The sequence below is a fragment of the Rhinatrema bivittatum genome, chromosome 2 (genome assembly GCF_901001135.1).
Source record: "Rhinatrema bivittatum chromosome 2, aRhiBiv1.1, whole genome shotgun sequence".
NCBI classification, from domain to species: Eukaryota; Metazoa; Chordata; class Amphibia; order Gymnophiona; family Rhinatrematidae; genus Rhinatrema; species Rhinatrema bivittatum.
Genome location: NC_042616.1, coordinates 28,540,197 through 28,554,057, shown reverse-complemented (window position 1 = coordinate 28,554,057; position 13,861 = coordinate 28,540,197). Strand labels below are relative to the sequence as shown.

The window sequence follows — 13,861 nt, the reverse complement described above, 5'->3', positions numbered from 1 at the left end:
TCCTTAAGTGGTCGTGGAAGCTTGACCAGGAAAGGAGCAGATATAATGAGCTAAGGGCTGAGGAGATGAAATGCTCTCCTGAGGCGGGTTAAGCAAACCTTTTTGAATTTGGCAATAAGGGGAGCAGATTGCTGGCCTGGAAGCCGAGGCGGCAGCAGACCCTTCATTCGATTAGTAAAACTCAGAAATGAGGCGGGGGATCTGATTATATATATTTCTGACATGATTAGAGACGGGCTTGCAACATTTAACAGAGTCACATATATACAGCTGAATCGGCCATTAGTGAGGAGGGCGTAGATCATTATTTCCAACTGGCTGATCTTACGAGGTTGGATAGAGAGCATAGTATTCAACTGGTTGGGGAAATAATGGGCTATGAAATCCTTCAGGCTATAGCCACATTGAAGGTCCATAAAGCTCCTGGGCTGGATGGTATGACAGCCAAATCTTATAAGAAATTTGGGGATATTTTGGAACCGCCTCTGAGGTCATTATAGAACATTTTCTTTTTTTTTTGTCAGATCCGCAGTTGCCTCCCTCAGTGAATTTGCGGGGATGATAGTTTTTCCTCAATCAGGCAAAGATCCTGCCCTTTGCGGGTCTTACACTTATTTCTTTGAATATAGACTTGAAAATCTTGGCAATCAGATTGCATACTGTCATTCCCACCTTGGAGGATGCAGATCAGTCAGGGTTCATTACGAAAAAGCAGGCAGCCGATAATGCAAGAGTAGATTGCCCCCAGGTTTCTGTTGAGGGGAGTAACTGCCGCTCCCTGTAGGTTACCCCCAGGTTTCTGTTAAGGGTAGTAATATAATATTAACAACCAGCATACATAATAGGTAATAAATACAGCTGCGGAGACCTGTCATCGTAATATCACATGAACCCCCTCCCCCCTTCATTCCCATTGAGCAAGACCGTAAGCAGTCCCGTAACTCAGAGACAGCTGGTGCGCCCGCCGGAGCCAAGCCGTGTCCATTCAGGAAAAGCGTTGATCTCCAGAACAGCTCTAACAAACCTCTAATACACGTTGAATTAGAGGTCCTAATTCATCTGAACCCCACCCCTCAGCCCTCCTGCCCTGTACCATTCCCAGAATAAACCGATACAGGGGGGAAAAGAAGTTAAAGATTAAGTCCTGGAGGAAAAAAGAGGGACATCAAGGAAGCACCTGCTAAGGATATTTGAGCAGCAGCCTCCTCGCCCTGGGAGGCAGCGATTGTAAATACTTATCCCAAATTGCTACAAAACACAGTTTACTTTTAAAAGATGGTGTGGGATCCACCTTTTTTCATCTGCATTAATGCATGCAAACTATTTCTCCACGCCCAATAATGCAGGATCGCCTTTATCACACCACCCGGCCACTCTGCTTAGTGGAGGATGACAGTAATAGATCCTCGCTGTCCCTCCCCCATCGTGTGCTGCTTCTCTGAGCATTGCTGCTGTGTATTTTCCTGTGAATGTGAGAGAAATATATCTCACTTCTCTCTTTTATCCCTAGAAACAGGTCATCACAGGGTAAATCCTGATGTATTACTAAGGATTAAACAGGAGGAAGTGCCGTGTGTCTGGGATCCCCAGGAGTCAGGAGAGAGAGAAGTTACTCACTCATACACAGGTGAGTAATAATAAATACTGTGCAGAGTATGCACAGGAGGATTTGGAGAGAGATCCTGAGAAACACTTCTGCAGGTTTAGAGCTTTTTACTGAGGGGTAGAAGATGCAGAAAGGGGCTTTAGATCTCTGTAGAAAGGAGGCAGCAGAGCCCTGCACTGAGATCTGAGTGGCCCTGCTTAGTATCACTTCCCAGGGGTCACAGGTACGAATGGGTCCCGTGAGCTGCTGAGATATTCACATTCGGTTCCTGGGTGGTGCAGCTCAGTTTATCACTTGCTATCGCATGCTGCCCCCTTGCATTTCTGCATCTGAAATGCAGGAGACTATGCTTTATTGCACTGACCGTCATTTTTCTGCATATTCTGGGCTGAAGTCCAAATAAAATCCAAATAAAATCGGATGTCATCTGCATAAATAAATCCAATAAATACGATCACCTATAAACATCTAGAACATTAGAAGTGAACAGATGTTGATAGAACAAACATAAAAAAACCCAAAAGGGAGTTAGATACACGTCATCTGAAGATGTTTATAGGTGATCGCATTTATTGGATCTGCATAAATAAGACACATCAGTCCCTCTGCTTTGAAATTTTACCTGTATGTCTTCTTGTCCTCTTTAATTTTACAATCGCAGCTTGTAAGATGCTTCCTATAATTTAATTTATCCTCCTCAGTTCATGAGCGTCTCTAGCACCGTTCTAACTGCCGACCTTTGTGTTTTAGACTGCACAGTTCAGCTGCGATCCATGGTAAAGATTTCCAAGGAGGAGGCAATGTCTCCTCCTCGGGAGCGATCGTATCAACCTCCCGTCGTGTAGCAAGGGTACCGACTATCAACCGAAACCTCTAGAGAAGCCCCTTCAGAAAATGTACTCTGATCTATCTCAGCCAGAAATCCTGCAGCACCGAGATCTTTTTTTTTTTTTTATTCCTAAATTTACAAAGTCTCTTACTTTGTACTGCTGGAGTATAAAATCAGTACCGGATAATCTAAATCAGATTAAGGAATGATCAGCCCAGACCCCCGGCATTCTTGTGGCCTCATTGACCATCCAGTGGAGACTTGGGTCTGGACTGCATTCTTTAAATTGTGACTCATACGCGGTCTCCGTCCTTTATTGGATAGAGATTCATTTAGGCTAGCAACGCAAGCTTTCCCTGTACGTACCCGGATCAGTCCAGACTCCTGGGTTTATGCATCCCTGCCAGCAGGTGGAGACAGAGAGTTTTACTGGCCCTGCTTCATAAACCCCAGTGCCACCTGCAGTTCCTCGGTATTTCTCTGTCTCCAGCAGGTGGCAGAGGGTGCGAAAACTGCGGTTCTGCAGTTTTATCTTACTTTTTTACTTTTTCTTTTGAGCTTTCCTCCCGGGGTTCTCTTTTTAGGAATCCTTTGGGTTCTCCCTGTCCGGTTGAGGTGGACGAGCCAGGGGTTGTCACCCTTTTGTGGGCTGGTCTGTGCGCCCGTGGGGTGTAAATCTTGGTGTCCAGATCCCTCCCTGTCATGAGGCCGCTTCGGCGGCTGCAGGCTCCATTGGGGTTTATCCCCCTTTCCCTCTGTCCCTGAGGCTTGCCTTAGGCTCAAAGTCTCAGACTGAGGTAAAGCTTTTATTGGAAAAAAATAGAAAGGCTCTTTAGGCTGCAACACAGCACTGTGGGACGGGTGACCTCCTACTCTCCTGGTGGCAGTAAGTGGGGGCTGTTTTCCCGTGGGGGATCATTTTTTCTACCGTATTTTCTGGTTTTTTGGGGGTCTTCATGTAGTTTCCTCCCCCCGTTATGACTCGCGGTGCCGTGTGTCGTGCGTGCGGCTCATCCTGTTGGCGCCTTAATCGGGGCGGGCTTTGTGCAGGTTGTGCCCAGGGAGGGGAGGGCTCCTCCGGGGGGCCCACCAGCCGTGAAACTGCATCTAAGGTCGGCGGAGTCGGGGCAGCAGTCAGGCCGGGGCTCTTATTGGGATCCTGCCTTCTGCCCGGACAAAGCAGGAGTGGCGGCCATTTTAGATTTTTCGGCGCCTGCTCCCACGCCATCGGGGGGAGTAGGGGAGGATCCTCCCTGCTTATCTACAGCCCATTCGAATTTGGGAACCGATCGGGGGGTGGGGGGACTGGAGGCGGGGGACAACCCGTTGCTGCCGAGTCCTGCCGTTGGCCCAGGAGGGGCAGCAGCAGTGACATCTTTTTCCCCCAAATTTATTTTGTTACTTCACGATGCCTTTTTGGCAAAGAAACAGGTGACTGTGGGAGTCGCTCAGGCCCAGTCTCAGCCCTCCCAGCCTTTTGGAGGGACTGGCTTTGGTTCTGGTCTGAGTTTCTCGGGCAGACCGCGGTTTTCTCCTGTTCAGAGACTTCTTGGACCTCCTTCGGGGGGGTCGCTTGGGCAGTAGCTATGCGGAGGAGTCCGATGATGCTCCGGGGCACCGGAGATGACCCTGGTCAGGGGCCGCAAGTGGGTCCAGTCAATCAGGCTCCAGGGGAGTTGATGACCAGGGGTTTCCCGTTCCCAGAGCAGATGACCCCAAGGTGGTGCGCCTTTTCAATCGAGAAGAGCTTGATGCTTTGCTCACTTTGGCCTTTCAGGTTTTGGGGGTCAAGATGCCCCAGGACGACCAGGATTTGGAGGGAGCAGACCCGATCCTAGATGGGATGAGGGGGTCCCCCGTCTTCCTTCCTGTACCACAAGGCGGTTAAGCAGATGGTTGAAGCTGAGTGGGGGGGGGGGGTCCCCTGATGCGGGCCTAAAGGTTGTCAGAGTATGGAGAGGCTTTATCCTCTTCCGGAGCAGGACTTGGAACTTTTTTCTCTCCTTAAGGTCGAAGTGGCGGTCTCGGCGGTCACTAAGAAGACCACTATTCCTGTGGTAGGTTCCGCGGTGTTAAAGAACGTGCAGGATTGTAAATTGGAGGTGCACCTCAAGCGCATATTTGAAATCTCAACCTTGAGTTTGAGAGCGGTGATTTGTACCAGCTTCGTGCAACGTGCGTGCCATCAGTGGGTTCAGCAGGTTCAGGAGCCTCTGCCGAGGTCCGTGAGGACTCGGACAGGGCTGAGCGGATTGAGGCCACAGTGGCTTACGGGGTAGATGCTCTGTATGATTTGCTCCATACCTCCTCTCGTGTGATGGCTTCGGCGGTGGTGGCCAGGAGATTGCTCTGGATGCGAAACTGGGTGGCGGATGTATCCTCCAAGGTTCAGTTAGGTTCGCTACCTTTCAAGGGTCGGGTTTTGTTTGAAGAGGATCTTGAGCATCTGATTCAGTGTCTTGGAGATAATAAGGCTCCCCGCCTGCCTGAGGATAAGCCTAAAACCAAGAGTTTTTTTCCAGGTGCGGTCTCATTTTCTTTCCGATAGATGATTGCGGCCCTCGAGGGATGCTCCGGGAGCTCAGAGACCATTTTCTTCTTGGGGGCAGTCCTTTTTTTTGGGGGGGGGGCCTGGAGACCGTTTCTTGGAGCCACTGGAGGTGCTACGGCTGGTGGTAAACCCTCACAATGAGGCGAGGCCGATCCACACCATCGTTCCTTTTATTGGAGGTCGCTTGACTCAATTTTACAATGAGTGGGCCCGGATTACACGCAACTAGTGGGTTCTCAGTGTAGTAGGAAATGGCTACGCTTTAGAATTTGCTTGTCCTGTTCGCAGTCTGTTCCTTATTTCCCCTTGCGGTCCCGTGGTCAAGCAGGCAGCGGTATGAGAGACCCTGGATCGCTTCCAGCGTTTGGGTGCGGTAATCCCAGTTCCCTTGACAGAAGTTTTGCACGGGTCGCTACTCCATTTATTTCGTGGTCCCCAAGAAGGGGACCTGTAGTACCACAGATCAGTCCAGAGTCCCGTCCGGTTTAGGAGATTTGGAGAGTCGCCCACTCAGCTGTAGTATTGTTGGTCTGCATGCAGTATGTGTTGTCACAGTTTATTGAGTCTAAACCGTTAGTTGCGTTGTTTTTTTACAGTTGAATTTTCTTCTTTTGGCTTGGGTACCGATCAATACTGAGGAGCTGCAGGTGGCACTGGGGTTTATAGAGCAGTGTCAGTGACACTTTCTCTGGCAGGGTTACATAAACCCAGGAGTTTGGACTGATTCATGGTACTATAGGAACGAAAATTAGCAGGTAAGAACCAATTTTCCTTTAGTCCTTTCCTCTTTGGACAGTTGTAACTGTCTCCTTATCCGTGTTCCTGTGAGGCTGCTACACAGACTTCACATAGTCCAAAATCCAGCAGCTCGTGCCATCTTTGGCTGCTGTAGTGAGGTGTCTGTATCTTCGCTTATGAGGGGTTTACATTGGCTTGTTATTAAGGTACTTTCTTTGTGTCAGCTTCATCGTATTGTCTGGATCCACTTGTAGGGTTTTCAATTATGCAATGAATTCCCTGTTGATATCAAAACTGAATGGAATTCTGTTTCATTTTGAAAGAAACCTCATGGCTGTTTCCTTTGGGTGTGTAAAGAGTATTTGATGGGTGATTGTGCTGATCTGGCATGACATAGATAGGATTTTAGACAGTGCTGGGAGGGAACGGGCTGCAGGAAGGAGGTTCTAGAAGCTAAATTTAGGGTTTTAGGTAGAAAACTGAAATCCAGAACCTCCAGGGTGGCATTCTCTGAAATGCTCCCGTTCTCTGTGCAGGACCACAGAGGCAGGCAGAGCTCCGGAGCCTCAGTGTGTGGATGAGACGATGGTGCAGGGAAGAGGGTTTTAGATTTGTTAGGAACTGGGCTTCATTTTGGGGAAGGGGAGGCCTTTTCTGAAAGGATGGGCTCCACCTTAACCAGAGTGGAAGCAGGCGGCTGGCACTAACCTTTTAAAAAGGAGATAGCGCAGCTTTTAAACTCTATGATGGGGGAAGGTCGACAGTCGCTCAGAAGCGCATGGTTCGTTTTTTATTAGAATGATGTATCTTTGAAGGATACTAGGAGAACAGGGAAATTAGGGCATCCCAGTAGAGAGGTTGCAATAAATGCCAAAGGGGATCAGGTGTCTTTAAGTTAAGTGGAGAAAGATTCTGAATTACTCCTGTCAATTGATGAGCAGGTTGTTGATACGAGAGAGAGCTCCGAGCCCTGGACATTATTAACATAGCGCATCAAACTAGCTATGGTACGCCAACAACATTTTGAATTTGGGAATAAAGCCAGGCGTCTCTTAGCTTGCAAATTAAAAGAGAGATCGGCCCAGTCCCATGTAACTAAGATCAAAGATGCATTGGGGGCGATGCTATATAATGCTGAAGAAATCAGTGCTCGCTTTACGAGTTTTTACACCAACCTTTTATGCATCCGATCCTGTTGAGGGCATCTCCCGCATAGATGACTATTTGCAGGACTTGGAGCTCCCACAACTGTCTGACAATGCACAAAGGTCCCTCAATGCTGAGATTACGCATGAGGAATTATTTCGGGCAAATCAAGGTTTGAAGGTAGGCAAAGCCCCGGGGATGGATGGTATAGGAGTAATGAAGAGGCCTCAGACAGCTTTCATGGCAGGCAGGAAGAGAGAAGGCAAAGAGGCAAAGAGGGTTTGTCCTCCCGAGCCTCTTCCTTTTATTGTACATTCATACAAAGGCAGATGATGTGTCATTACATGATTGGCTACTTTCCCATAGCAACAGAAGAGTCATTACACCATTGGCTTTGGCTCAGGGGGTGTGCACGGATCATATCATTGGCTGCTGAAATCTATACCTCCTGACTTTGTCCTGCCTCTGACTAGGGAAAACCCAGCCCCTCCCCCAGGAATTCAGGGCCAACAGGTATCCTTTCCCAGGCAGAGACTTAAGCACAAGTGATGCTTTTATTCAGGCAAATGTCAGGGAGAAGGGAAGTTAGTGTTTAAACCCTGAAATGGCTTGCTGGCAAGCGCATATTTCCCACATCTCACCCTTTCTGTTTTTGTTTAGGCAGCTCAGTAAAGCTTTAGACCCTTACTGAAATCTGTTATGTCTTGGTATGGGCTGGAAATAGGGGAAGGGGGATTATGGAGAGAAGAAAGCTAATTCGACGTGGTGTGCCAGCTGTCGATGAGCTTCTGAATCTCCATATCACCCAGAGCAGGTGCAGGTGGTGTGCCAACTCTGCAGGGCTCCGGATTCCCTATTAGGCATCTTACAAGACATCTTTGTATTCGGGCTGAGAGCAAGGTTTCAATATGGATATGAGGTTGGGTATGCACTGAATACAGCATCACAGGCAAATAATTAAGACAATTATGGTCATTATAATAGAAATCACCCTTATGAGACCAGAAATATCAGGGAGTCAGGACCATAGCCAGTCCCATGGAGAAGTTGGTATTTTGTCTGAAAGTGGTGCATCAGCAACCATGGTTTCTATCTGCTCTGTGGTATGTGTGAGGTTTGCTTTACAAACTGATATGTACACACAGCAATGAGATCCAATTAATGCACAAACACCACCCTTAAGGCTAAAATGGTTTCTAAGGTATAGCTGTTCTGTAATGCTACTTCTCTAATCTGAGAGACTTTTGTTGTGAGTAGTTTTAATGCATGGACTGTCTGATTAAATATGGCAGTCGTCCAGTTAGCTAGGATGTGTAAGTCTCTGTAATTCATAGCTGTTCCCATTGGGGGAAACAGGCTTCTAGCTATCTGAGTTTCTGTATACTTTTCTATGGGATTATTTATCGCCTCCCTTTTGTTACAGAGCCTTGCTTTGGGTAAATTTTTGACTGCATAGTATGAGGGGAGGATGTAGCCTAAAGTGCATCTGTCTCTCCATCTTGGGGAAATGTACATATATGCTCTACGCCCACATAACATCCATATGTTTCCTAACAGATTAGTGGACATGTCATTGGTTATCATTTGGGCTATATAACTACAAAAGGTAAATCCTTCATCCCCTCTATACTTTCTGTACCTGCTTGGGTCTCCCACTGCACATCCTGAAATCTGCCAATTGCATACATATGTGGTATAACTATGCAAGTGTTCAGTGATTATTACAAAGGTTCGGTTACAATATGGATATTTCCCACCTGAATCCCTTTCCCATCCCCTGTATCATAGTCCCAACAAAGAGCGGCAGTCTCTTGAATACAGCTACCAATGTGTAGTATGGTATTATTAACTGGAGAGTTAATGAAAACACCTCTCTGTAAAGGATAATTAGTCCATACTGTAAGGTTAAATGGTACAGCATGCATCAGTAGTTCTCCGCAGGCTTGGGTTGGCATGTGTGTGCAGATCCAACAGTCTGTTCGATTCAACAGGTGTGAAAAGTTCTGTGCATCGAGGATGTACATGTTGTCCTGTCAGAGTCCTTGTTCTGAAATCGCCATAGCTGGAGAAATAAGGCAAAGGAGGAGGATGCAGAACACAATTGTTAATGAGTTGGCATTCAGGCAAGAAAAGACGGCTAATAAGTTCTCTGGAGTTTTCTCAAGGCCTTGCTGTTCTAAGAGTTGTGCAGATTGGTTGGATAGGGCCTTGATCTGTCCCCAGGTCATGTGGTGCTGCTTTTTGCAAGGAGTCCGGTCTCTGTCCTTCTGAGGGCTGTGGAGGCTCAGGGAGAAGTTGGGGATCGGGTCCTGTAGACCTGGACACCTTTCCATCGTTCCACGGCTTGATTGGACCTGTGGAAGCAAGCAGAGAAACATATCCTCGTTCCCCATTTTAAGGGAACGGGACCGTACCAGACATTAAATATTCTATACAAAACTGATGGCTGTGGGTGACTAACCCTAGTCCCATAATGATTACTCATGGCTGTGTTCTTATGTGAACCTGATATGTTTAGATGATTTAAAGTAAACAATACTTTGTTCAGGGGGAAAATCCAGGGGCAATCCCCCCTTTTTCTTTTTGTTTGGTCCAGAGCTCTTAAGGGTATGATTGGCTCTCTCCACAATGGCTTGCCCTGTGGTGTTGTAGGGGATGTCAAATAAGTATTTAATATTCAATTATTGACAAAATTCATGTAAAGGAATGGCTGCAGTAAGCAGAGCCATTTTTAGTTTTCAGAAAAGAGGGTAACCCCATTATCAAGAAAGTTTTTATGCAGTGATCAATTTTCATTCAGTAAAATAGCAATAAATGTAAATTAATCATTTAAAGGAAAAGTCATTTGCTGTAAGCTGAATCAAATGACAAGTATATTAGACATTACATTAAACATATGTTACACAAGACTGACATATATTCATTCATCTTGCAAATATTAATTTACACAAAACTGACACATATTCATCCATCCTGCAAATATTCCTTGCATCAAGACAGACAACAGATAACACATAATATGAGCTAAAAATCTTATCAAAAAGTTATCAAAAACAAAATTAGATCAAGGATCAAAAGTCAAAAGGTGTTTAGAAAAATGTTAAAATAAACTGCAAAGTGTCCATATTCACATCTCCTCATGGCAGGAAGGCTGTAAATCTGGAAAATATTAAAAACTGGCATACAGCAAAAAATTACTAAGGTAAGGATTAAAGTGAAATTCTTACTTTTTTAACCTAGAAGAAATCAATTCTATTATTCAATTTAATAAAATCAATTTGGATTTGCAAGACAAGGCTTGGGAGGGATTGCTTTAGATGTAGCAACCTCTGTCAGTAAAAATTTTAAGGTTCAGAATTCTGTAAAAATTTTGTGAAAAAGAAAATAAAACTGAAGTGTCCTTAATACAGAAGGTCTGTAGGCCTGAAAAATAAAAACTATTATACAACAGAATTATTAAAACAATAATATAATATAACTTGTAGAATAACATAGCGCCTCCTAGTGGAGACCTCATCATTACATTATAGATTGCAACTATTGTTCCAGGTTGCAATCAATAATACTCTGAGCTTAAATTCAATGTGGAATATCAGAATAGAATTTCTTCTTATAATTATTAGAATAGGAAATTAAACACGCTGTTTGCTCAGCTCTGTCTGCTGCACGCTAAAGTTTGAAAGTATTAAAAGATTAAAGACATATAGAAAGTAGAGAGAGAAACTGCAGGACTAAGTCCAGTTTTTTTTCTTTCTTTTCAAAAGTTCTCCCTCCCTCCCCCATGAGTGGCTAGCAAGAGTTACAGAAAAAGGGGGGGAGGAGCAGTGTTTCTCAAAAGAAAAGAACTGCACCCAAGGAGTTAATCCTTCAGTCAATAGGAACTTGAAGATAGCATTGTTTAACAAATTAACATCAACCATATACAATGGCTTGGCAAGGACTGATTCCCTGCAGACAGACACCATTCCAATCCACTTTTGTCCTGAAAGGTAGAATCACAGTAGCAATTCAAACTTAAATCTCAGAGAAATGGAGTCATTTTAAATGTGAGCCAAATAAACTTTGCAAAAGGGAAACTTTCACATGAAATTTACACAGAATATTATGCAAATCTCAGTACAGTTTTAACATAAGGTTCAGCATTCACTTTGTGGGGGAAAATACTCTCAAAGTATGCAGATTTTTTGTAACTGAATTTCAAATAGAAACTACTCCTTAAGTATGCAGTCCCTCTGCAACTGAACATCGAAGACCAGGAGAAACCATTTTTTCCAAATTTGTACTGTCTGCACAGTTACTTTGCCTAATCTGGTCTGCAAGAGGTCATTGAAGTGTATAATTAAATCAATTTTTTCATAGTGATATTTTCTTTGCTTGTAACGCATGAGTCTAATTAAATCCTTTTTTTCATATTGATATTTTCTTTGCTTGTAACGCAGGAGTGTAGCTGCTTGGCCCAAGGTCTTACACGCTGATTTCTTTGAAGACCTGTGGGCATAGTCACTGCACATGGCACTTGCTGCCACACCCAGCTCTTTAATCCCCTTTGTGGTGGGGGAAGGGGGTTGCAGGCAAGATGGAGGAAGGCTAGTTTTTCTGACCTCAGTGTTTTCTATTTCCTGGGGTCTTTTCTCTGAGGTGGATGCAGAGGAAGCCACAGGAGCCATGTGAGTGTGTGTCCCCAGATGTTCTATTTCATTTTCTGTCCCCCTTTGTTCATGGTTCTTTTCTGGGATGGGGAAGGCTTGAAGTCCTTCTAATAATTCTGTTTCTGTAAGGTTTTCTTTCTGCAGTTTCTGCTGAAATTCAATGCTAATTGCCCCACCCAGGCCAGGTTGTAGCTCTATTGTTCTCAAGGACTGCTTTTCTGAAGAAATGGGGAAGGTGTGAATTGCTTGTGCTTTGGGTGTAGGTATGGGGAGCTGAGGATACAAAGAATTTGCTGTCTCTGAGGAAGACTGAGAAGATGGGGGAAGGGTATGTCTGCCTGCTTCTAAAAGCACATGGTTTGAAACTGCTGTTTTTAAACCTTTTTTTTCTACCATGTGTTCGATGGCTTCTGTACATTTTTGCCAAATTAATCTTTGCTTTATGGGAGCTCTGGGAGCCGTATGAAGATAATTGCCAATTGAAATCCAATTCTGGGTATTTAGAGTTCCAGACTCCATAGAATACCAAGGGCAACGGCAAGCTATTTCACTTATTAATTTTTCTAAGTCCCCCAGGCTGACTTGCGCTATTTTTCTTCTGGTGATGAAATAATGATTATTGATGATTTGCTGCAGCTCTCTGGCATGTAGCCTCTGCTGTATAGTCAAATCACTACCCATGCTTACGAGTGTGGGGAACAAACTTGCTGAGAAATACTTTTAAAAATACTAAAAAATACCTTAAAAATACTTACGATTGCAAATCTGTTGAACTGTAGGTACCTAGGCTATGACCAGCCGAAATAAGCATGGAGTTCATCATCACGGTCGGGCTCACCAGATATAGGAGTAATGAAGAGGCCTCAGACAGCTTTCATCGCAGGCAGGAAGAGAGAAGGCAAAGAGGCAAAGAGGGTTTGTCCTCCCGAGCCTCTTCCTTTTATTGTACATTCATACAAAGGCAGATGATGTGTCATTGCATGATTGGCTACTTTCCCATAGCAACAGAAGAGTCATTACACCATTGGCTTTGGCTCAGGGGGTGTGCACGGATCATATCATTGGCTGCTGAAATCTATACCTCCTGACTTTGTCCTGCCTCTGACTAGGGAAAACCCAGCCCCTCCCCCAGGAATTCAGGGCCAACAGGTATCCTTTCCCAGGCAGAGACTTAAGCACAAGTGATGCTTTTATTCAGGCAAATGTCAGGGAGAAGGGAAGTTAGTGTTTAAACCCTGAAATGGCTTGCTGGCAAGTGCATATTTCCCACAGATGGTTTTACCACTAAGTTTTTTTATAAGACTTTTCAGGCAGTGGTCATCCCACCCCTGCTATCTATGTTTAACGCACTACGAGGAGAGGGCTCACTGTCCCCGGAAGCCAGTCTAGCTGGTATAACTATTCTTGCCAGGAGCGGGAGGGATCCCACACACTGTGGGTCCTACCGGCCCATACCTCTGATAAACATAGATCTAAAAATCCCAGCTAAGATTTTGGCAACCCAGCTAGCTCAGGTCACCCCATCCTTGATTCATGAGGACCAGGCCGGCTGGCTTCTGATGATGTCCGCAGAGTCCTGGAGTTGATATGGAGGGCGAGACAGGACAGCCCTCCTCTTGTCCTTTTGGCCATTGACGCTGAGAAGGCCTTTGACAGGGTTCACTGGCCATATCTCTTTAAAGTGCTCGCTAAATTTAATCTTGGAACAGATTTTTATACGCTGGATCCAGCGCCTTTACAAGAACCCCAGGGGGGGCAGCTTAAAGATTAGTGGGGAATAAGTTACACCATTTCCTGTGAAAAGGGGAACGAGACGGGGATGCCCTCGCTCCCCTCTGTTGCTCGCGCTGTCTTTAGAACCCTTTGCGGCTGGCATACGGACTAACCCGGGGGTGCGGGGAATGAGGATAGGGCCCACTGACTACAAAATGACCGTGTTTGCAGATGACCTTTTATTCACAATAATTGACCCAGGGAGTTCATTGCCCACATTACTAACTGGCTTGAGGGAATTTGGGGGTGGGTGGGAGGGATATCTGGTTTTAAGGTCAACGTGGACAAATCAGAGCTTCTCAATATCTCCGTGGAGCAGACCCCGTCTGATGATATTGCAGGAGGCCTCCCGAGACCTCGGGGTGAAAATCGGCCCCACATACCAGGATCTTTTTCGTTTAAATTATACCCCACTCTTTCGCCATCTCCAGGGGGATCTGAGTTGCTGGGACAGGGGAGATTTCTCTTGGTTCGGACGCATAGCAGGAGTTAGGGTGAACGTTCTCCCACGCCTTAGCGACCTCTTCCAAACCCTTCCGGTTCTAGTGCCCGATAACATTTTGGCCCAA

General features: G+C 45.5%; 1 protein-coding gene across 1 annotated transcript in view; it reads left to right on the top strand.

Moving 5' to 3' along the window:
* Positions 1–13,861, top strand: part of LOC115085889 (oocyte zinc finger protein XlCOF6-like) — a 44,445-nt gene that overhangs the window by 11,944 nt on the left and 18,640 nt on the right. The window contains exon 3 of the mRNA XM_029592426.1: positions 1,511–1,627. Within this exon, the coding sequence (XP_029448286.1) occupies positions 1,511–1,627 (117 nt within the window). The remainder of the gene's footprint in view (positions 1–1,510; positions 1,628–13,861) is intronic.